This window comes from Denticeps clupeoides, chromosome 8 (assembly GCF_900700375.1).
Source record: "Denticeps clupeoides chromosome 8, fDenClu1.1, whole genome shotgun sequence".
Classification (NCBI taxonomy): domain Eukaryota; kingdom Metazoa; phylum Chordata; class Actinopteri; order Clupeiformes; family Denticipitidae; genus Denticeps; species Denticeps clupeoides.
The window spans coordinates 23,040,637-23,061,144 of NC_041714.1; the positions used below are offsets into that span (position 1 = coordinate 23,040,637).

Here is a 20,508-nt window from a genome sequence, read left to right on the forward strand (position 1 = left end):
CTTAAGCGCGCTTCGGTCAAAACGTTTCAAAATGGATCAAGACTCAGAAAAACACTTTTTACACCTAGAGATTATATATTACCACATCTGAACCCATACATTCAAATGGCCGAACTGATGGGAAATGTTATTGGAAAAGTATTTTTCCTTAAAAAGTTAATTATTTTTTATTTCCTTAAAAAGTAAATTTATTTTTCAGATCTTAATAAATAGAGCCCTGCAAAAAACGCAGCACAATGAATCCACTTAACATGTTCTTCAGAATATAGTTCCTGGGACGCTGTAGTGAACCTGTGGTGAGTGGGTCTCTACAGATCCTTCGGACGGATGGATGGATGGATGGGATATTTTATGAAAACCATGATGTGAATGCTCCATTCATCTGCACCTGCTGCGTAATTCAATGCAGCTTCATCCTTGTTCATGACTAACTACTAAAAACCCAGTCAAAACCATAACGGAGACAAAGAACAGGCACCCATATAAATAACCAACAATTCATTTAATAATTCATCTTTGTGGTTTTCTTTTTTAAGGGAACAATTTAAAAGGTATAAAACTGTTTTATTCAAATAGATCGAACATGGTCTGTTCTCTACACATTTAGAGTCCCATCAGTTCTGTTGGCCTGCTTTTTATAACAGCGGCATCCATGACGAGTCCAGCACTCAGGCGTTGTCACCATCCCGGCAGGCCAGCGGGCTCCAGCGTCCCCACAGTGAAACGCGCTCCGTCAGTCGCTCACAGAAACACTACCGACGTCCAGTCTCGGTGGAAAAACCACACACAGACCGAGACGGGACTCTGCCATGGGGGACATCACTACCGTACAACTAAGAGGAGAGTGCATTTGGTAAAACCTGAAACTTGACAATATTAACATAAACAGTGATTATATTTATTATAGAAGGTACTTAATGTTAACAATACTTACAAAAAGCAGGATTACTATTCTACTATATTCTGACCCAGCTCACACATGTTGGAGTTGGAGGAAGGGAGACACTTTTTAAAAAATATTACCAACAAAGACGTACAGCTCAGGACCATCGTTTCTGTACGATTATAAAAGTGGATCCGGGTAAAAGTGGAAGATGCGGCTTTGGGAGCGAAAGAAAGCTGAGGTGCTTCGTCTTGTTTGCGGTTGCGTGTACTGAAGGAATTTCACCTGAACCATAGTGACAAATGGTCTGTGTTCACTGAGCGCTGGGTGGACCTCAAGCGGACAGTCACGTGACATCGGACCGAGCAGCCAGGACGTCAGGTCCACGACGATCAGAAGAACCTTTGCCATTGCACCGGTGGAACCCACAGTGGACCTGTGGAGAGCGGCCCGGACTCCTCATGCGTGTGCAGGCCGGAGAACATTCCTGAAGAAGAGTAAAAACAAAACGTCCCTCCTCCTTCTACAGCCGTCCCCCTGTACTATCTGGACTCACCGTCTTTGTGGGTACCGTACAGAGCAAGGTCCCCGACCCCGCCCAGTCTGGAGGGGCGTGGCGGCGTGGAAGCCCTACTAGTCACGGATGGAATGAGCGGGGGAGGGGCTCCCACAGACAGCGCCCCCACCAGGCCGTGAGGGCCCTTTCCCAGGATGCCGTTGGGCAGGTGGGAGTGTGGGTGAAGAGGGCCCAGGCGCGAGTACAGCCCCGGGTGGTGAGGCGAGGGGGCGGAGTGAGAGAGCAGGCCGGCGTGGAGCTGCTCCAGGTGCGACGCGTGGGCGGGGCCGGGCAGGTGGGGGCTGGACAGGTGAGGGTGTATGCTGAAATACCGCGCCCTCTCGAAGTCCTCGCGCAGGATCTGCGCCCGCTGGTCCTCGTCCATCAGCCCCCCTCCCGGACCCCCAACTGGACTAGGGCGCTCAAAGTGTTGGGGCATCAGGCTGAATTCGGGTCGCCCGGACGCGGAGGAGGCGGAGTTGGGCGCCGGGGGGCCGTGGTGGGGGCCGGAGGCCGCGGCGACCGCCGCAGCCACACGTTCGGCCTCCAGGAAGCGCTGGTGGTGCAGCAGGCGAGACAGGTGGGGGTCCGATCGCAGAGCCATGTGAGGGTCCGCCCTCAGAGCCAGAACCTCCCGCCGCTGCTGCTGCTGCTGCTGCTGAGCCGCCAGCTCCCGCCAGTGGTCCCACGGGAAGGCGGGCGGAGCCTGAGACGGACCCTGAGGGGCCACGTGGGGGCCCAGGTACGCGTCGATGGGCCGCGAGCGCTCCAGCAGGTGGGGGTGGCTAAGCGCGGGCAACTGAAGAGCGAGGCCAGAAGACGGGTGGTGCGGGTGGCGGCTGTTCGAACGTTCGTACCCGTGGCTGGGCATTGGAGGGTGGGGCAGCGGGATCGGTATTGGTTCCGGCTCCTCTTTCCTCTCTTCCTTGACTTTGACCGGAGGGAGGAGGAGGCTCGGGGTCAAGCCAGTAGCTGGTTTGGAGGTGGGTGTGGAGGTCCTATCACTCTTCTTGATGGAAGTCACTGTTGAGGAAGAGGAGGCTGAAGAAGAAGAGACTGGTCCAGCACTGTCCCTTTGGGAAGAGTGGGGGGGTTCAGATCCAAGGGAGTGGGGCAGCAGTGGGGCTGCCTGGCGGGGGTGGAGGTCCAGGGGCGAGGAGGCCAGGGAAGCAGAGAGTGGCGGAGGGGTGGTGAGCACCGAGGAAGAAGAGGATCTGGGTCTATCTGGGGCTGAAGATGACGTAGCACCTGGCAGCCTCGATGCGGTCATGGAGTGTGTTTGTCTCTTGTCCCCATCTCGGTCCCTCTCTCTCTCCCGCTCTCTGCTTGAGCCCTCAGACGCCCCACCGGTGCCACTCAAGGTCCCTCCTAGACCATTAACATGGGAGATGGGCGTGCCACTGCCATGTCTCAGTGAAGGGGCACCAGGGGACATCCGCACAGGTGCCCGGCCATACAAAAGGTTGTCCCTGAAATGGAACACAGGACGTTATGTTGCAGAGGGACATTTCAGTGAGAGCGTTTTCTCTACACAAAAAAAATTTAGACCTGGAATAAATTCACAGTACAGACGCAGCACATACACTCAAATACAGCGGTATTTTGGGCGGCCTGTCTTAATTTTAGTTTTACATTTACAGCGTTTACCAGATGTTCTTATCCAGAGCGACGTACAGTCAGTAGTTACAGGGACAGTCCCCCCCTGGAGACACTCAGGGTTAAGTGTCTTGCTCAGGGACACGATGGTAGTAAGTGGGGTTTGAACCTGGGACTTCTGGTTCATAGACGAGTGTGTTACCCGCTAGGCTACTAACACCCCCTAGTCTAGTCCTTGCATCCAGCTGTCATTTTAGACTTTATTAGTCACGTCTAGACTAATTTTAATCTAGTTTCAGTCAACTAAACGTCTAAACTGCAACAGTCATATTTTAATCAGAATTATCAATAATTATTTTGGTCTAGATTTGGTCTAGTCAATGAAATTTGTATTTTAGTCATTCAATTCTATTTAACCCAGTCCACATAGTACAAGTACTGAGTAGTACAGACAAAAACATTTTCTTTTAGTGAAGCCCATTTTCATTCTAGGTTATCTTATTATTATAGTTTTGTTACTGTATAGACTGATTCATACAACTGTCAGAAATTTATTTCAACCAAACATTCGGTTTTCTTTCCCACTTCATCTGCTAAACCACTTAATTATCTCATGAAATCTAATTAAATGCAGTGATTGCATATTTAGTCTAATTAACTAGTCAACAACAGTCCATGATCTATTTCATTATAGCTATCGTCACATGACCAGCACCAGCGTACCTGTCCTTCTCGTCTTTAATGTGAGGCACTTCTCTCCTGTCCGGCTCCTTCACCCGTTCTCTCTCCTCCCGCTTCTCCCCCGCTTTGGTCCAGGAGGGGCCGGTGGGGAAAGACGGCGGGGCCACATGCAGGCGGTTCCAGGGGTCGTGAGGGTTGGGAATGCCCCCGACGGGTGCGGGCGACGCGTCCTTATGGCCAAACACAGAGCTGGCTGCTGGGGACAAGGACAGGCGGGCAGAAGGTTACTCCAGTGGACGCCTGGCCAAAGCCCAGCGTATCAGTAATATAATGTACTAATGTGATCAATTTTAACATTTCCAACCTGGTAGTAAATAGAACAATGAAAGGAAGTGTAATCACATTCTGGGTTTAATGGACTGCCGGGTCTCCTACAACCATCAGTGCTTTAGGAGGAACTTACATTTACATTTACAGCATTTATCAGACGCCCTTATCCAGAGCAGGGACAGTCCCCCCCTGGAGCAACTTAGGGTTAAGTGTCTTGCTCAGGGACACAATGGTAGTAAGTGGGATTTGAACCTGGGTCTTCTGGTTCATAGGCGAGTGTGTTACCCGCTAGGCTACTACCACCCAGTAGTTACAGGGACATTCCCCCCCCCTGGAGACACTCAGGGTTAAGTGTCTTGCTCAGGGACACAATGGTAGTAAGTGGGATTTGAACCCGGGTCTTCTGGTTCATAGGCGAGTGTGTTACCCGCTAGGCTACTACCACCCAGTAGTTACAGGGACAGTCCCCCCCTGGAGACACTCAGGGTTAAGTGTCTTGCTCAGGGACACAATGGTAGTAAGTGGGATTTGAACCTGGGTCTTCTGGTTCATAGGCGAGTGTGTTACCCGCTAGGCTACTACCACAACTTAGCGGCCAGATGTTTCTGCCAGCATGTGAGGCATGTTTCTATGCTAGTTATCTTCTCCTTCAATTCTGGCACTTTCCTCAGACACTGCATGCAACTCGGCGGGTAAATAGTGAGACGCACCCAGTGTGGGACTGCCCAGTCCTCCAAAAGCGCCCGATCCCAGCGCTCCAAGTGGGGTGAAGGGCGGTGAGCGGCCATAGGGGTCTAAAATGCAACCAGAAAACGTCAGCGATGACATGAAGAGCTTGAATTTAGCGTGACGCCGGCATTGTGCGAGCTACAGAAGAGCAGAGAAGCAGCAGTAAAGAAAACCAACCGAAGTCCACAAGCACAACCACAACGTGAAAGACCGGATCCGGATTATAAATGTTACTGACGGCGCATTTTAGGAATTTTGGAACGTCATGATGACCGCATGATTTTCTACAGACTGCCGCCACCACAGTCCACATATAATCTCTTTATTGTAATATTGTACCCGCTGCATCAGTGAAGTCGCTCTCACTTCTGATTATTGCAGGTAATAGGAATGATAAAGTTGCTCCGATGGTTTAAATACCTGTTTACATCATTCTTACTCGAAATCAAGGTTGGTTTTTATGCAGAAATAGAGGCATTTACAGAATATACAGCAGGAAAAACAGGACGACAGGCACTAGTCGCTGTCATTTATGTGAAGCGTATGGATAAGGACATCACAGCGCCCATAGAATGGGGTCCATTACCCAGGTGCGCAGCAGGGGACAGAAAGGACGAATGTGGCGTTGGAGGGATGAACGAGGAGGGAGGATTGACTCCACCTAAAGAGACACAGGGGGTCAAAAAAGACAGTCAAATAAACTGCCCAGACCCACACACTCTCTGTGTCCAACACAGAACAGCAGACAGGATCGTTACTGCAGCTTAAAGTAACCGCAAGAAACCCCCTCGCCTGCCGTACCCCGTAAACACAGGACACACCGGACTTACCGCCCGCGGCGAACAGGCTGCCCGGCCTGGCGAGGTCGTGGGCGGGAGGCAGGCCACCTCCTAGGACGCCGAGCCCGCCCAGATGTCCCATGTTGCCCGCACCAGGAAGACGAGCCAGCAGGTCGTTGCGGAAGTCCAGTTTGTGCGGGTCAGCCTGCATCATCTGGAGGGACGAAATGAGAAGAGATGCGAAAGTCCTTGAAAGGGACGGAATAAAGCAAATGGCGTGCTCGCAAGCTTGATTCCAGTCCCTCTGCAACAGGTTCCACTTCTTCTGTTGTAAATCCTGTATTTCTATTCGTTTTCCTGGTTTCTCATCCTTCACAATATTGTCCATGAGGATAAAATATGTCTCAAAACCAACCTTGACTTTCTCCTGGTGTCTGAGGATCATCCAGGCCACGCGCACATGCATGGCGCACCACTTCCCAGGTTTCTGGCGGCACAGAGAGGGGTTGAGAGAGGGATTTAACACGGAGGGTGAACTAAGGAAGGTACGGGCCGACTGGCAGGACTTACATTACTGACTTTGAGCGAAGCTGCGAATGGGTCAGAGATCTAAAAAAAAGGCAAGAAAAAAAAACAACAACAACGAGGGTTTGAAGGAGCCCCGCAGAAGAGAGACTGGAACATTCGGACTTTGTCTGGAGAGGCACATGACCTACCCGCGGGTCTTTGGGCTGGAGATGTGGGGGGACAACACTCAGACGAGCCGCCATATCTGGACCGGCTCCCTGGAGGGCAACAAGCTGTCAATCATAGCAAAACTCTTATAACCACATAGACGGACCACAACTTAAAATCTCCACTCCATGCCATGTAGCCACATGGTCCAGCACCCCAGTAGACCTGTTGTTCTGACAGTTTATGATCTCCACATTATTTTAATATGGACAGCCCTCCTTCAGCCTACTGAATGTCCTCCCCGCAACCGCCGAGGACGCCGTGGAACCTTGGTAACTGAGCTATAAACCGGCAAGGTGAATGAGGCCAGTTGGCGCACGAAATGAACAGAGGAGGAGGAAGAAGAAGACTGACCTTGGGCTGAAATGCCCCCTGCAAGGAGCTAAAGGGTCCAGCTGAGGGCAGAACCGGTTGGATTCCAGGCACGGCGGGTGGGTACTGTGGGAAGTACTGGGGACGGGGGGGGAAAAAAGGCTCAATTTCTCGACTGGAGCGCTCATCAAACGACTGGAGATGAACCGGCTTGTAGGCTGTACCTGACTCCTGAAGAGGCTCTCCATCTTAGTCCCTGGGTACTTCTCAAACTGCGTAATAACAGAAACATGGTGAGTATGAACGAGCAGGTCCCCCTCCCGCCACAGAAACGTCCCGGACTGAGGGGTGGAGCCTCCACAGATCTAACTTCCACATGTGCTCGACTGGAACTGGCTCACGGTTCGTCCATCCTCGGGCCACCCCACGAAAAGCCCGGCATATTCCTTACATCAGCACGAGAGGAAATGGACACGCCAACCGGACGCTCCGGCTCTAACATGACCGAATGAAACGGAGAGCGAGGCGGGGAGCGCTCCTTACCAGCGGCGAGGCCGTGGCCGTGGGGTGCAGGAAGTGTTGGTGGGTGTGTGTGTGCTGGTGCTGGTGGTTGTGTTGGTGGAACTGGTACGCCATGGGGATGGCAGCCTGAGGCCTGTTGCTGTTGGACGAGGAGCCGGACGCCGAGGGGCCCGCGGACCGGCGGCCCTCGCGCTCCGCGGCCCTGCAGGACGAGACCTCCTGACGCCGCCGCTCCTGGTCTGTGTGCGAACGGAGAGAGAGAGAGAGAGAGAGAGAGAGAGAGAGACAGAGAGTGAAGCGCTCGTCAGCACCGCGAGACGCGTCACCGCGAGACGCCGAGCTTTTAAAACCCGGAAGTATTACCTGCGGCAGGGTGAGCGCCGGCCTGCATCAGAGGCGGAGGGGGGGGGCAGGCTCGGCGAAAAGGTCCTCGACGGAGGCCGGAGCGCCCCCGCGCCCCCAGGGCCCCGCCCGTGGGAGAGAGCTACGCTTGTCGAAGGCGTCGGGGGGCGCATGGAGGATGAGGCCGAGGAGGAAGATGGCGGCTTGCTCCGGCTGTGGGGGGGAGGAAGGTTTCGCTTTAAATGGTTCCACCCCGGCGTCTCCGTTCGTGCAGCCATTCCAATATTCATAACGATAGATGATCAGAACCATCTACATCTCGCCAGGTTTACTTCTTATATAAAGGACTGGGGACGCAGTATATATTAGAACATCGGTACTCGTCCAGAACGTTCACTCACCCGTTAGCGACTGCAATCCCATACAAGGAGGGAGTAAGGAAGGACTTGGACTTGGGGCCAGAGGGACTTGCACAGTGGTGTCGGTGGTGGGGACCACTCCTGTTCACCTGCTCGGGCATCAGGGGGGCCGCAGAGGAGAACGAGGAAGAGGTAGACAGATGTTCAGGATAAGGCGGGTCCAGGTTCCTCTCCTGACTGCGCTCCAGCCCCGACACCCGAGGGGTCACCGCCAGGCGGGGCATCTTGCAGTTGGAGGTCAGTAGTGGACAACCGTTGCCCACAATGGAACCAGAGCTCACAGGAAGTGACTCCACTGAAAGAGGGGACACTGCGGTCAGAGACAATATTCTTGTAACAGACGTCACGGTGCAGACCTCCACTAATTTACCTTTCTTCACAAAGAAGACTGGCTCCATGTCATTGTCAGAGGCCTGCGGGGTGAACACAAAAGAGCCACAATGAGCGGAAACAGAAAAAGTGTCTTCCTGAAGCCCCCCCTCGGCTGGACGCTTCACCCACCTTGTCCGCAAATTCACTCTCCGTGTCACACTGGAAGACAACGAGACAACACTTTAGTACGCCTTTCTGCAGACGGAGGACTATAGCCAGGTAAAATGTCCCAACAGCACAAGAATTGTAATAAAACCAGACCCGCCGCAATCTGATGCGGATCCAGTAGAACTCCGTTTAGCGTTGAGAACGTATTTTCCATTAATCCGAACTGCCGGCTGAATTTGGATTTCAGGCTAAATTTTACACTTTTTTTTTTTTTTTTTGAGCTGAGACCCACTACCTTCAAATATTCGCTTTTACTGTCTCACTAATAATATCCGTAAAATACAAATAAATATCGATATGAATGAAGAAGTAATACAGCGGTCTCAGATCTTCAGGGCTGGGCCAGAGCGCGAACGTAAGATGATATCATTTTAATCTGAGAATAAAAATGCATAAAAAAACCCCAAAAACATGAACTTACAATATATCCTGTTTCCAGGAAATGATTACCAGAACCCTGAAAGAGAAAAGAACACGTCGTCAACCTCAGCAGGAATACTGCATCTGACAGCGATCATTTCCTAATAAGAATATCATGGCGTTTGGCAGCTCCCAGGCACCTTCTCCTCTCTCTTCCTCTTCCTCTCCGCCTTCCGGCACTTCTCCCAGCTCCGGGGGGTGAAGCTGGCCTGGGGACCGTCCTCGGGCTCGCTCGGGGGACCCCCGTTCTCCTCGGACCCCCTCTTCCGCTTGATGCCGCGGCCCAGGAAGCCGGCGCCGCGGTCGGGGGGCTTCATGGAGCAGTCCATCTACAAACACACCGCGGTCAGGGGAGGCGCTTCCGGACCCGAACCCACCGTGAGACGCGTCAAGATACCTCCAGAGCCTCCAGGCTGATGAAGCTGGCGATGGCGAAGCCGTCGATGACGTCCTCCTCGCAGGACACGGACTCCCGCTTCCTCCGGCGAGGGGGCCGGTGCCGGACGCCGGGGAAGACGCTCCGCGCCAAGGCGTCTCCCGCTCCGCCCTCCTGCTCCGAGGCGGAGGACGGCGACGTGTGCTCGGCCAGGTCCGGCCGCCTCCGCCGCCGCTCCCTGTCGCGCTGGGACCGTGAGCGGCGGCTCTGCCTGAAGCCGCCGCTCCGACTCGGCCCGTCCATGTCGAAAAGCACCGAACGCGGTCCCGCCGAAGGCCCCCGAGAGGCCGGTCCCGTCCGCGGACTGCGGCGCAGCTCCCGTCTAAAATGGCGTCAGCGGCGGAGACCGAGGGGCATGTTACTAAATCACTCGGTCACTCGCTCCTCGGACGGGGCGGCGCAGGCCGGTACCGAGCGGCCCGACATGGACGAGGCCCCGCCGGCGGTTCTGCCCGAAACCCCCGCGCCGGTCCGGTCAAACAACAACAACGGCGATAACTCGGCCGCTCTCGGCGGATTAAAAGGCGCCGGTTTATTTCCTGACAGGAGGCCGCCTGCTAGCGTTAGCCACGTCAGCTAGCGGCGTTAACACTGGACGCGGAGCCCCGCGGCCGCGGCGGATCTCGGGCGCCCGCAGCTCCGCTGGCGCGACTGGCTAAGCGCCATCGACTCAGGTGCGGCCCGCAGGCGTCTCTCCGCGGCTTTTGTTGCGACGCTAGCGCGGTTAGCTGGCGGTGCGGGGCGTCGCCATGGCCCGCGGCGGAGCGGGCTGTCGAGCCCGGGTCTGTGCGCTGCTTTCCGGCCGGGCGCCCCGGGTCCCAGGCCCGGACCGCCTACCGTGTAACGCGCGGCTCGACACGACGAGCTAGCCGCCGCGCTAACCAGGCCCGAGGCGCACGGACGGCCGCGATGCTTCGGTCCCGACGCGGTTCGGACCAGAACAGAGTGGAAGCGGCCGAGGACCAGATCCCGTTCGGGCCGAGCGACGAGCCAGTTCCGGACTCCGCCGGGTAATCCGTCCGAGATCCAGCCGGACCGGGCGACGCTTCTCTCCCCGGTCCTCGCTTCGAAACGCAGGAGCGTGAAAAAGAATCGATTCCGCCCGGAAAGCGCGACTATCACGGTCCGTGCGGCGCGGAGCCGGACAGACGGGGCTGTATTGTGCTCCGGCGGAGGCTCCTTCCTCTGCGGACCGCGGCGCTGGGGCCGGAATGCGGCCGGGGCGCTGGCGCCACCTGGCGGCCCGCGGGAGAGTTGTCGCGACCGGGAGGACCTGTTGTCTCCAGCTGGTCACATTCAGATGCAGCTCAGTTCAAGTCAGGATGCTCACAAAGGAGTGAAGGTGGAAATGAGGGACCGACCTCCACAAACAGAGACTATGACGATCCACGGTTTACATGTCTCATCAGGGTTCTGCAGGGTTATGACCTCCATTAGTGTCTCCAGGGGACTGTCTCCCTGCACCAAATGGAACTGTTTATCAGTAAACAGCCAGTAAATAATGGCGTCAACAACAAACCAGAAGTTCTGGACAGGGAAGAGTAAAACACGTCGTAATATTCACTTAACTATAGAGCAGCCAAACCAACCAATGATGCCGTCGCTTTTTATTTATTCACTTTATATCAATTTCTATTGATTATTGATACAATTTATTTTTACACTTTACATACGATATTATTGATATTATGGATATAAGTAAGTACTAATATAGTACTAATGTAGTAGTAAAGTACTGATAATAAAATAAAAACTATACCAAGGTTACAGAGACAGAGGACGGCGAGATGTCATAAACAAGCCGGGTCGTGGAACCGTGACGTCATCTCGCCCGGCCGACGTCACATCCGCCCGACGGGACGCGTGAACGCGGAAGTATCGGTTTCTAAACAAATTGTGTCCGCCATCGGCGTGAAGTCGGCGTTGAAGCGGCGTCCGCAGCACCGGCGAGGTACGTACCGGGGGCCGCCGCCCTTCCCGTCTTTACTCGCCGCCGCCCGGGCTCCGAGTCGGGGTAAAAGCCCGTCTTCTCTCGCCTCTCTGTACCGCGCAGATGGAGTTCCTGTTCGGTCGGAGGAAGACCCCGGAGGAGATGCTGAGGCAGAACCAGAGGGCGCTGAACAGAGCCATGAGGGACCTGGACCGGGAGCGACAGAAGCTGGAGCAGCAGGAGAAGAAGATCATCGCGGACATCAAGAAGATGGCCAAGCAGGGACAAATGGCGAGCGTTCTTCACACATTTTCTTTACACATTTAGGGTCAGTGGTGGCCTAGCTGTTCAGGAAGCGGCCCCATAATCAGAAGGTTGCTGGTTCGAATCCCGATCCGCCAAGGTGCCACTGAGCAAAGCACCGTCCCCACACACTGCTCCCCGGGCGCCTGTCATGGTGCCCACTGCTCACCAAGGGTGACGGTTAAATACAGAGGACACGTTTCACCGCGTGCACCGTGTGCTGTGCATCACAAGTGACAATCACTTCACACACTTTCCATGGTGAGTCCATGGTGATAGGAACACGGGAGTGACCATATCTCTCTCTTTTAACGCAGGACGCGGTGAAAATCATGGCGAAGGACCTCGTCCGCACACGGCGATACATAAAGAAGTTCATCATGATGAGGGCCAACATCCAAGCAGTCAGCCTCAAGATCCAGACCCTCAAGTCCAACAACAGCATGGCACAGGCCATGAAGGGGGTGACCAAGGCCATGGCCACCATGAACAGACAGGTACGCGGAGCCTGGCGTCCCCGCGCCGTCCCTCCGCACCGCGCCTTTAACGCTGTCCTCTGTCCCAGCTGAAACTGCCGCAGATCCAGAAGATCATGATGGAGTTCGAGCGACAGAGCGAAATCATGGAAATGAAGGAGGAAATGATGAACGATGCCATAGATGATGCTATGGGGGATGAAGATGATGAGGAAGAAAGGTGACTGAGTCTGATTGTAAATGTTTTATTATTGAATATGTATAATTAACTGCGGTTTTCCCGTCTAGCGATGCCATCGTCTCTCAGGTGCTGGACGAGCTGGGCCTGAACCTCTCGGACGAGCTGTCCAGTAAGAGCAGAGCGTACCTACGTACCTACGCTTCGTCCGAGCCCGACGCGGCCCGCTTGCGTAACGTCTCTTCTCGTTCGCTCCGTTAGATCTGCCGTCCACCGGCGGCAGCCTGTCCGTGGCCGCCGGGAAGAAGGCGGAGCCCCAGCCGGCCCTGGCGGACGCCGACGCCGACCTGGAGGAGCGGCTGAACAACCTGCGGCGGGACTGAGGCGGCTCCTGCGCCCCCGCCACGATTCTCTTTACTTCTGTGCTGTGTTGTTGTACGTTACCAATGATCTAAATAAGACTTCTGTTCAATTAAAGAAACTGCAGTTCAGCCACGTTACTCGTTCTGGAGACGGTTTAACACTAATCACGCTCCTTCAAAGTTAATATTGGGCAGTACGGAGAGACGTTCTGCCCCTTTCTCTTCTATCGCCTGGTGCCAAGGGGTGTTGGGTAGCGGTCAACACGACGTCACATATCAAGGGCCTGTTTTTAATCCCAGAATTCCCCTAATCGGTCGAGAGTTGCGGACAAGATTGGGCTCTTTGCATCACCACGCCAACCCTGATATTGTGATCATTCTTGTAGTATTTATCTCAAGGTAAATGGAACTTTATATTTTTTCAAAGTTATTTCTTACTTTACCTTTCTTTGTTCAATAAAACATGTTTCACATGCGCCACTACGTTTCCTTTCAATAGGTCTTATATAAAAAAAAAAGGGCTTCATTTAAATATGTTTCCCTTTACAAGCTCGAGCTGTGGATGGAAGAAACAAATATGACCAGAGAGACAGACAAAAATACCCAGGTGAACAAACAGCATATTACAAAATGAATTTGTTCTGTATTTCTGAACCCAAAACAGACACTTTTTTTCTGTTAATTTGTCATCATACTATTATAGAATGGCAATAATGGATATACATCAACTAGAACATTAAATAATAGAAAAATAACAGCCATGTGTTATGTACAGAAGAGCTGTTTTACATTTAAAACTTAAACATGGAGGCGAACAAAAAAATCAAAAGAGCACAAGATGGAACCAAGGAACCCCAACCATGGAAAACTTCTCCCGTTACAACCTGACTGGGCAACACCCGCCGTCCCTAGCGGGGTTTACATCTCGAAACGAACTTCTAATGGCGGCTCGTGGGGCGTGTTGAAATGTAGAACGGAGAAGCAACGGCCGCTCGTCCAGAACACAATGCAAACTCCAGATGCAGGTTAAAACACATGCACGCACACTCACATTATAAAACAATGTATGCCGGGAATAGAACTTGAAACCGGTGCTGCGCTGCTGCTATTATTCTTCTTCTTCTTCTTAAACCGCGTCTGCATTCACCACCTTTCCAGTGAAAATACTCGAGATCTTCCGTCCCGTCTCCCGCTGCTGAACCATGGGCGGGAGAGCGGGCTCTCTAAGACAGGGAGGTCACACGGCGCTGTTTGGGCTGGGCGTGGTCAGCCGCCTCATTTCCGACACGTCCGGTGCGGGGTCTGCTTTTTCTGGTTTTCAATGCGGCAGCGGCTTCTTTCGTCCAACCAGGGAAGCTCAAAGCTCCTGTAGGGAGAAAAATCCGGTGAGGGACGCCCAGAGACAGAAATCCCGGGAAATAGACCTATTTCCAGTTAATTATAATAAAGACTAAAAGGAACGGTTACTTACTGAGGAGTCAGATTTGGTAAAGGGCAACCAAATGCCACAACTGGAAGGAACGGGGTGACTGCGATGGACTCCACTGTGGGAGGAGAGAGAGAGAGAGAGAGAGAGAGATCTCAGTCTGGGTCACACAACTCAACACACACAGCTGAGAACATGTCGTCTCGCACCGTCCTCAGCCTCTGGGTAGAAGGAGCAGAGTTCTGGCTCGCTCTCCTGGACGCTGCTGCTGCTCTTCTTCTCCATTCGCTGCTGGAGCCGCTGGAGCATGCGCTGCTCACGGATTCTCTGGATGTCCCACCTGGTTTTAGGTAAGATCACACCCCACAGAAACATCTTAAATTCAACCTTCGTATATGGTTTGGCCCGACAATCTATGGAGATGTCTCCAAAAAAAAAAAACTAAAAATTGACAGAATGGCTGCTGGTTAACTGGAGTGTGGCCCTACTGAACGTCTCCTTTTCACAAATATTAAACTTTCCACAGTTTTCATCATGGCCACAGGCTGGCTATCAGGATCCTGTCTTCAGCCACATCCATCAAAAAGCCCTGAATGTGAAAGGTCAAAAAGAAGGAATATTTATCCCACCTCTTCCGCCTCTTCTCATCCAGCTCCAGTTTTGCATGTCGTTTGAGAAACACACCATCCTCCAGGTTCTTTGTGGGGAAAAAAAAAAAAATAATAAATAAAAAAAATATCATATGCAAGAGAGAATTTGAAAGTGACGTGATGGTCATTGTGAGACACTGCAGCACAGCACACTGTGACACGTGTCCTCTGTATTTAAACATCACCCTTGGTGACAGTGGGAACCATGACGGGGAGCAGCGTGTGGGGACGGGACCTTCATCAAGGGGACCTCGGTGGCACCTTGACTGTTTTTGATCCCACAACCTCGCGGTTACGGGTCTGCTTCCTTAGCCATTGGCCACCATTGCCCCTTGGTAGAGAAGCAGTGAAACTCACCTCTAACAGACCAGATTTGTCACTCAGTGGCTCAACAATTCTCTCCCTCCAGGATGGTACTGAAACACAGTTAAGTAACAATCATCATCATCCTCCTCGTCCTCAGACCTCCGTTAAAAACGAACAGCCTATTAAGACAAACTTTAACGGCAGCACTCACTGGCTACATCCTCTTCCTTCTTGGGTGACGTCTGGTTCAAGGGGGACAGTGGAGGCTGGTGCCAGCAGCACAGGTACATCTCTGTGGTGCTCAGGTAGGGCAGGTCCTCCATACGTGTGGAGTCTAAGGAGTCTTCCCTGTCGGAGCTAAACAGGTGTCCACTTCCTGAGGGGTCCGTGGTCTCCTTACCACACTGACTTGGTGAGGGCTCCCCACTCTCGGCCTTCTGACTGGGAGACTTTGGGGCCTTCCCTCTGAACTTCTGAATTTTGGAGTCCAAAGCGCTGAACTTCCTGCAACAGGGAAGACATACAGACAGTTGCTGACCCACCACAACAGAAATGGGTCCAGACGAGATGCGCCATCATTACCTCTTCTGGACTTTCCCCCCTCTACTGAACGGAAGGCTTTTAGGGGTGGAGGACGAAGAAACGTCATTTAAATCAACATCCCAGAAATCATCAGTGTCCGGTCTCCACCGCTCCAGAGGCTGGAACAGACGCTTGTCCCGGGGCTCCTTACTGGTCAGCTGCAATCGCCGCTCCATCCGCTCGATACGCGCCAGCAGCTGGGGAGAAAACATCGAGTTAAAAAAACCTTCCATAAACTGCTGAAAGAAGCGGCCGCCGGAGGGAGGCGTGGCGTACCGTGTCCCGGTCCGCCTTCAGCTCCTCGATCTCCTTGTCTTTGGCCTGCAGCTGCTGCTGCTGCTGCTCGATCAGGTCCAGCTGCAGCAGCAGCAGCTGCCGGAGGCAGGTGGTCTGCGAGTGCGGGTGCCCGGGGCTCTTCTTCACGTTCTTCCGCTTGCCCTCGGAGCTGATCTCCAGTGGCGCCGCCCGGGACGAGCCGGTCCCCTCGCCCACGGCGTTCCGAGAGTTGCCATGCACGTTCACAGCTACGAACTCCGTCTTCACGTCCATGACGTTGGACTGTCCCAGAGTACTTTTACTTTTCACCGGGGTTCCCTCCGCCCCCATTTGCCTGGCCTCCGCTCGCTCGGACTGCTCGCTGCCCAGTGCTGTCGCCAGTGGATGCCGGGCCACCCTGGAGTGGTGGTTCTCGTCCAGCTTTTTGGATTTGCTGAAGAGCTGCCCGCCGCTCTTGATGATGTCTCCCAGGACGTCGTGCACGTCCGAGACGAACTTGCACGAATGGCCGGCGCCTGCTGGAGATTTATCCGGCCCGTCCGTGTCCAGCTTCAGGCCGACGTTGGAGAAGAACGCGGGGCGCAGGGTCATGGCGGCGTGTGCGTTATAAAGCCGACTGCTGGCGGCCGTGATGGTGCTGCGCCGGCGGCTGCTCCCCTCCCTGAAACACAGCAGAACACACACCGTCACACACGGCCCGAAATAAACACGGAAGCGAGCGAACACGGAGCCGCCGGTGACGCTTTCAGCCGCCGCGCCTCCATTTTGGCTGCTGCGGCGCAGGTTAGCGGCTAATGCTAACAGAGCAAAACAACAACAATAAGCGCCGCGGCTGGGAACATTGTTCACGGGAGCAGGAGGAGGCCGTTTCACCCGCAAGGTCCCGCCACGGTGCGTGGAACGGGCCTGGACGCGGCGGCCCTGCGTGCTGGCGAGAGGGAACGTACTTTAAATCGCCCGAAATCCCCCATTTTCTGCTCCGCAGCCTCGCTGGTTCCTACTCGCGCCCGTTTAAAACGCCGCGCATGCGCGGCTCGGCGCCGCGGTGACGTCACCGGCCAAGTGGCTGCTGCCCGCCGCGGTGACGTCACCGGCCAAGTCGTTTAAAGCATCTGATCCAGAGCGACTTACGACGTCACCATCAGTGAAGTTCTGCTTCAGCAGGACTCAAACCAGCAATACAGTCATTTTATTCACTCTGTCGAGTTCTTCTTACATGATTCAGACTATAAGAAAGTTACAAGTTAGTCCAAGTTTTCTCTAAAGAGGAAGGTCGAAAATACTCAGCGACTGTGCTGTTCTGATCACGATTCCACCACCAAGACAGAGAAGCATCTAGACGAGGTTCTTCCTCGTACCTTCAGCAGTGGAGGGACCAGGCGAGCAGTAGGAGAAAAGAGAAACACAGCACACGGTGATATGGTGAAATGTGTCCACTTCCTTAACCTTCCACGCTTCCTTAACCACTAGGCCACCACTGCCCAGGTCTACTGGAGGCTCGGAGAGTGTGAGGTGCAGCGTGAGGTATAATAAGGGCTCTGAGGTCCGATGGTGAAACCCAGTGTTTGGATCTGACGCGAGGTGGGGGGGGGCAGCTACTGGGATCCAGTGGAAGTAACGTAGCAGTGTGGTGGTGTGGAGAAGTTGGGAAGGTGCTGCTGCGTCCTGTATTAGTTGTAGAGGTCAGATGGAGCATATTCTGGGATTTTGGGATCCAGTGCAGGTAACGTAGCAGTGTGGAGGTGTGGAGAAGTTGGGAAGGTGCTGCTGTGTCCTGTATTAGTTGTAGAGGCTGGATGGAGCAGATTCTGGGATCCAGTGGAGGGAACGTAGCAGTGTGGAGGTGTGGAGAAGTTGGGAAGGTGCTACTGGGTTCTGTATTAGTTTTAGATGACAGATGGAGCAGATTCTGGGATTTTGGGATCCAGTGGAAGTAACGTAGCAGTGTGGAGAAGTTGGGAAGGTCCTGCTGTGTTCTGTATTAGTTGCAGAGGCCTGATGGAGCAGATTTTGGGATCCAGTGGAGGTAACGTAGCAGTGTGGTGGTGTGGAGAAGTTGGGAAGGTGCTGCTGTGTCCTGTACTAGTTGTAGAGGTCAGATGGAGCAGATTCTGGGATTTTGGGATCCAGTGCAGGTAACGTAGCAGTGTGGTGGTGTGGAGAAGTTGGGAAGGTGCTGCTGTGTCCTGTATTAGTTGCAGAGGCCTGATGGAGCAGATTTTGGGATCCAGTGGAAGTAACGTAGCAGTGTGGTGGTGTGGAGAAGTTGGGAAGGTGCTGCTGTGTCCTGTATTAGTTGCAGTGGCCGGATGGAGCAGATTCTGGGATCCAGTGGAGGTAACGTAGCAGTGTGGAGGTGTGGAGAAGTGGAGAAGTTGGGAAGGTGCTGCTGGTTTCTGTATTAGTTGTAGAGGTCGAATGGAGCAGATTTTGGGATCCAGTGGAGGGAACGTAGCAGTGTGGAGGTGTGGAGAAGTTGGGAAGGTCCTGCTGTGTTCTGTATTAGTTGTAGAGGCCTGATGGAGCAGATTCTGGGATCCAGTGGAGGGAACGTAGCAGTGTGGTGGTGTGGAGAAGTTGGGAAGGTGCTACTGGGTTCTGTATTAGTTGTAGAGGCCTGATGGAGCAGATTTTGGGATCCAGTGGAGGGAACGTAGCAGTGTGGTGGTGTGGAGAAGTTGGGAAGGTGCTGCTGTGTCCTGTATTAGTTGTAGAGGCCGGATGGCAGTCAGAGGTAGACCTGCTAGATGGTCCAGTCGTGAGATTACCCGGGACTGATTGAGTATCTGGTGGCGTGTGTTGGTAGATCAGGGCGGATCCGTCTGATCTCTCATGCCGGATCCTCCTGCTGCAACCTCCCACACACACACAGCCACCCACCCACATGTTCTAAAAGGAAATGTGATTCATCAGGCTTGCATATGCAGTAATATATAATCTAAAACAACATTTCAGTAATAATCAATCTGTTTTAAACATTACGTGAACGGTGTTACTTCAGAGAACTCTTCATCAAGCCTTCTGGTGGTATAATTATCATGCAGTCAACACATTTGGCCTCCTGATTAGACAAATTACCCTGAAAAGTACATTTTCCATCAGCCAAAGGACGTTTCAACCAACCAAACAAATCTGACTTTCCATAATTGTGCACAGCAGTGTGAATAAAAGCCTGCCGTGCAAGTTCCGGTTTTATGACCCAAAGCTGCTTATCAGTATTTACACCTTCACATTAGTCATGAAATTAATGGCCATTATGCTACAGAACGTAAGTGCTCCCCACCAGGATTTTACCCTCTTTTTACCGCATAAAAAGGGGTGTTTCACCCTGGTGAACCAACACTCCTTCTCAGACATCGGACAAGGTAAGACCAAGGATAGCATGTGGTACGTTACCAGAATGATGTTCAACCTTCGTCCATAGGCACCGGTGAAGGATGAGGACGTCTCTGTTTGTGCTGGTTGTCCTGTGCTTGATGGGCTCTCTGCAGACGACTGCTGAAGGCCAGCCTGAGGAGAGCAGGTGATGCCATATTCACCTTTTAAAACGTTCTAAAATCAAATTAAAACCTGTTTAGTCGTAGCGTAACGTCTTCAAAATATCTGTCGTAAATTCTGAGTTAGCAGCACAGCAGTGGACGGGCCGCCTTTGGCGCGACGCTATGCTGAATCGACAATCGCAAGTGACATCAGTAAAATCATGGACTCCATGGTGCAGAAGAATTTTGTCAACTTTCTACTGAACCAACGTGAGAAAAAGAGCGAGTGAGTGGAAAATAATCCTATTTGCCAGCGCAGGACCACACCAGCTCGCTGACTGCGGGTTTCTCCACGTTTTGCAGGCCTCTCGGTCAACCAGAGGACGCAGAGACTCGCGTCTTCAATAATTTGCTGAAAAATGAGATCAGTTCATGGCTTCACAGCAAAGGACAGGTCGGTGCGCTTTACATTTTCCCCTGCAAAACTGGCGTGGATTACTGTGATAATGAAATCATTGTTGTATTTGCCTTTTTTTAAATGAAATGTCGGTTTATGTTTGTGTTCCCACAGCTGAGAAGAAAATGATGAAAAAGAGGTGACTGAACCCTGGAGAAACCACCGTATAATTATATGTCATTTTATTGGATGCAGTCTTACTATAAATACTTATAAATGCATTAAATCACCCTTTATGCATGGAAGGTGTGTATTGTGAGTTAATTACAAGCTCATCATGTTACTAATGGATTCAGGATTTAGCAAATGTTATAAGGGCTTCCAGATAATTCCAGGTAATTTAACACGCTATATGAACTTTAAAAAGTAGACGTGACAGCCTCGTTTCAACACATTACATGAAGACGATCATTTGCACTAATAAGGCTTTGAAAATAATAGGCCTGGGCCAGTGGTGGCCTAAAGGTTAAGGAAGCGGCCCCGTAATCAAGGTTGTGGGTTCGAATCCCGACCTGCCAAGGTGCCACAAGGTCCCCTTGATGAAGGTCCCGTCCCCACACACTGCTCGCCTGTCATGGTCCCCACTGCCCGCCAAGGGTCACGGTCAAATACAGAAAACACGTGTCACCGTGTGCTGTGCTGCAGTGTTTCACAGTTACAGTCACGTCATTCTACTCGGGACATGAATTAAAGTCAGCAGGACCTGTCATGGTGCCCACTGTCACCAAGGGTGATGATAAAATACAGAGGACACGTTTCACCGTGTGCTGTAGTGTCTCACAGTGACAGTCACGTCACTCTAC

At 52.8% G+C, this 20,508-nt stretch overlaps 3 protein-coding genes across 3 annotated transcripts; 1 reads left to right on the plus strand and 2 right to left on the minus strand.

Annotated features, from left to right (window-relative positions):
- Positions 1-483: 483 nt before the first annotated feature.
- Positions 484-10,754, minus strand: fbrs (fibrosin). Its single transcript, XM_028988769.1, is given in 19 exon segments — positions 484-2,908; positions 3,759-3,972; positions 4,757-4,840; positions 5,362-5,436; positions 5,606-5,768; positions 5,970-6,041; positions 6,125-6,163; positions 6,271-6,339; positions 6,644-6,739; positions 6,826-6,873; positions 7,145-7,362; positions 7,487-7,532; positions 7,534-7,678; positions 7,867-8,179; positions 8,255-8,297; positions 8,386-8,415; positions 8,846-8,881; positions 8,985-9,173; positions 9,242-10,754. Coding segments are annotated over 19 exon segments (3,645 nt in total). The 5' UTR covers positions 9,524-10,754; the 3' UTR covers positions 484-1,425.
- On the plus strand, positions 10,500-13,006 carry chmp2a (charged multivesicular body protein 2A). The gene is made up of 6 exons (XM_028988772.1): positions 10,500-11,231; positions 11,334-11,501; positions 11,831-12,010; positions 12,079-12,209; positions 12,278-12,339; positions 12,429-13,006. The coding sequence occupies exons 2-6, from the start codon at positions 11,334-11,336 to the stop codon at positions 12,548-12,550; spliced, it is 663 nt and encodes a 220-aa protein (XP_028844605.1). The 5' UTR covers positions 10,500-11,231; the 3' UTR covers positions 12,551-13,006.
- Positions 13,007-13,150: 144 nt separating this feature from the next.
- Positions 13,151-16,792, minus strand: msl1b (MSL complex subunit 1b). Its single transcript, XM_028988771.1, has 9 exons — positions 16,717-16,792; positions 15,770-16,430; positions 15,494-15,690; positions 15,123-15,415; positions 14,963-15,021; positions 14,585-14,652; positions 14,165-14,295; positions 14,001-14,073; positions 13,151-13,895 (listed from the first exon to the last, which is right to left on the minus strand). Exons 2-9 carry the CDS (start codon positions 16,358-16,360, stop codon positions 13,805-13,807), a joined length of 1,503 nt encoding a protein of 500 aa, XP_028844604.1. The 5' UTR covers positions 16,361-16,430; positions 16,717-16,792; the 3' UTR covers positions 13,151-13,804.
- Positions 16,793-20,508: the final 3,716 nt, after the last annotated feature.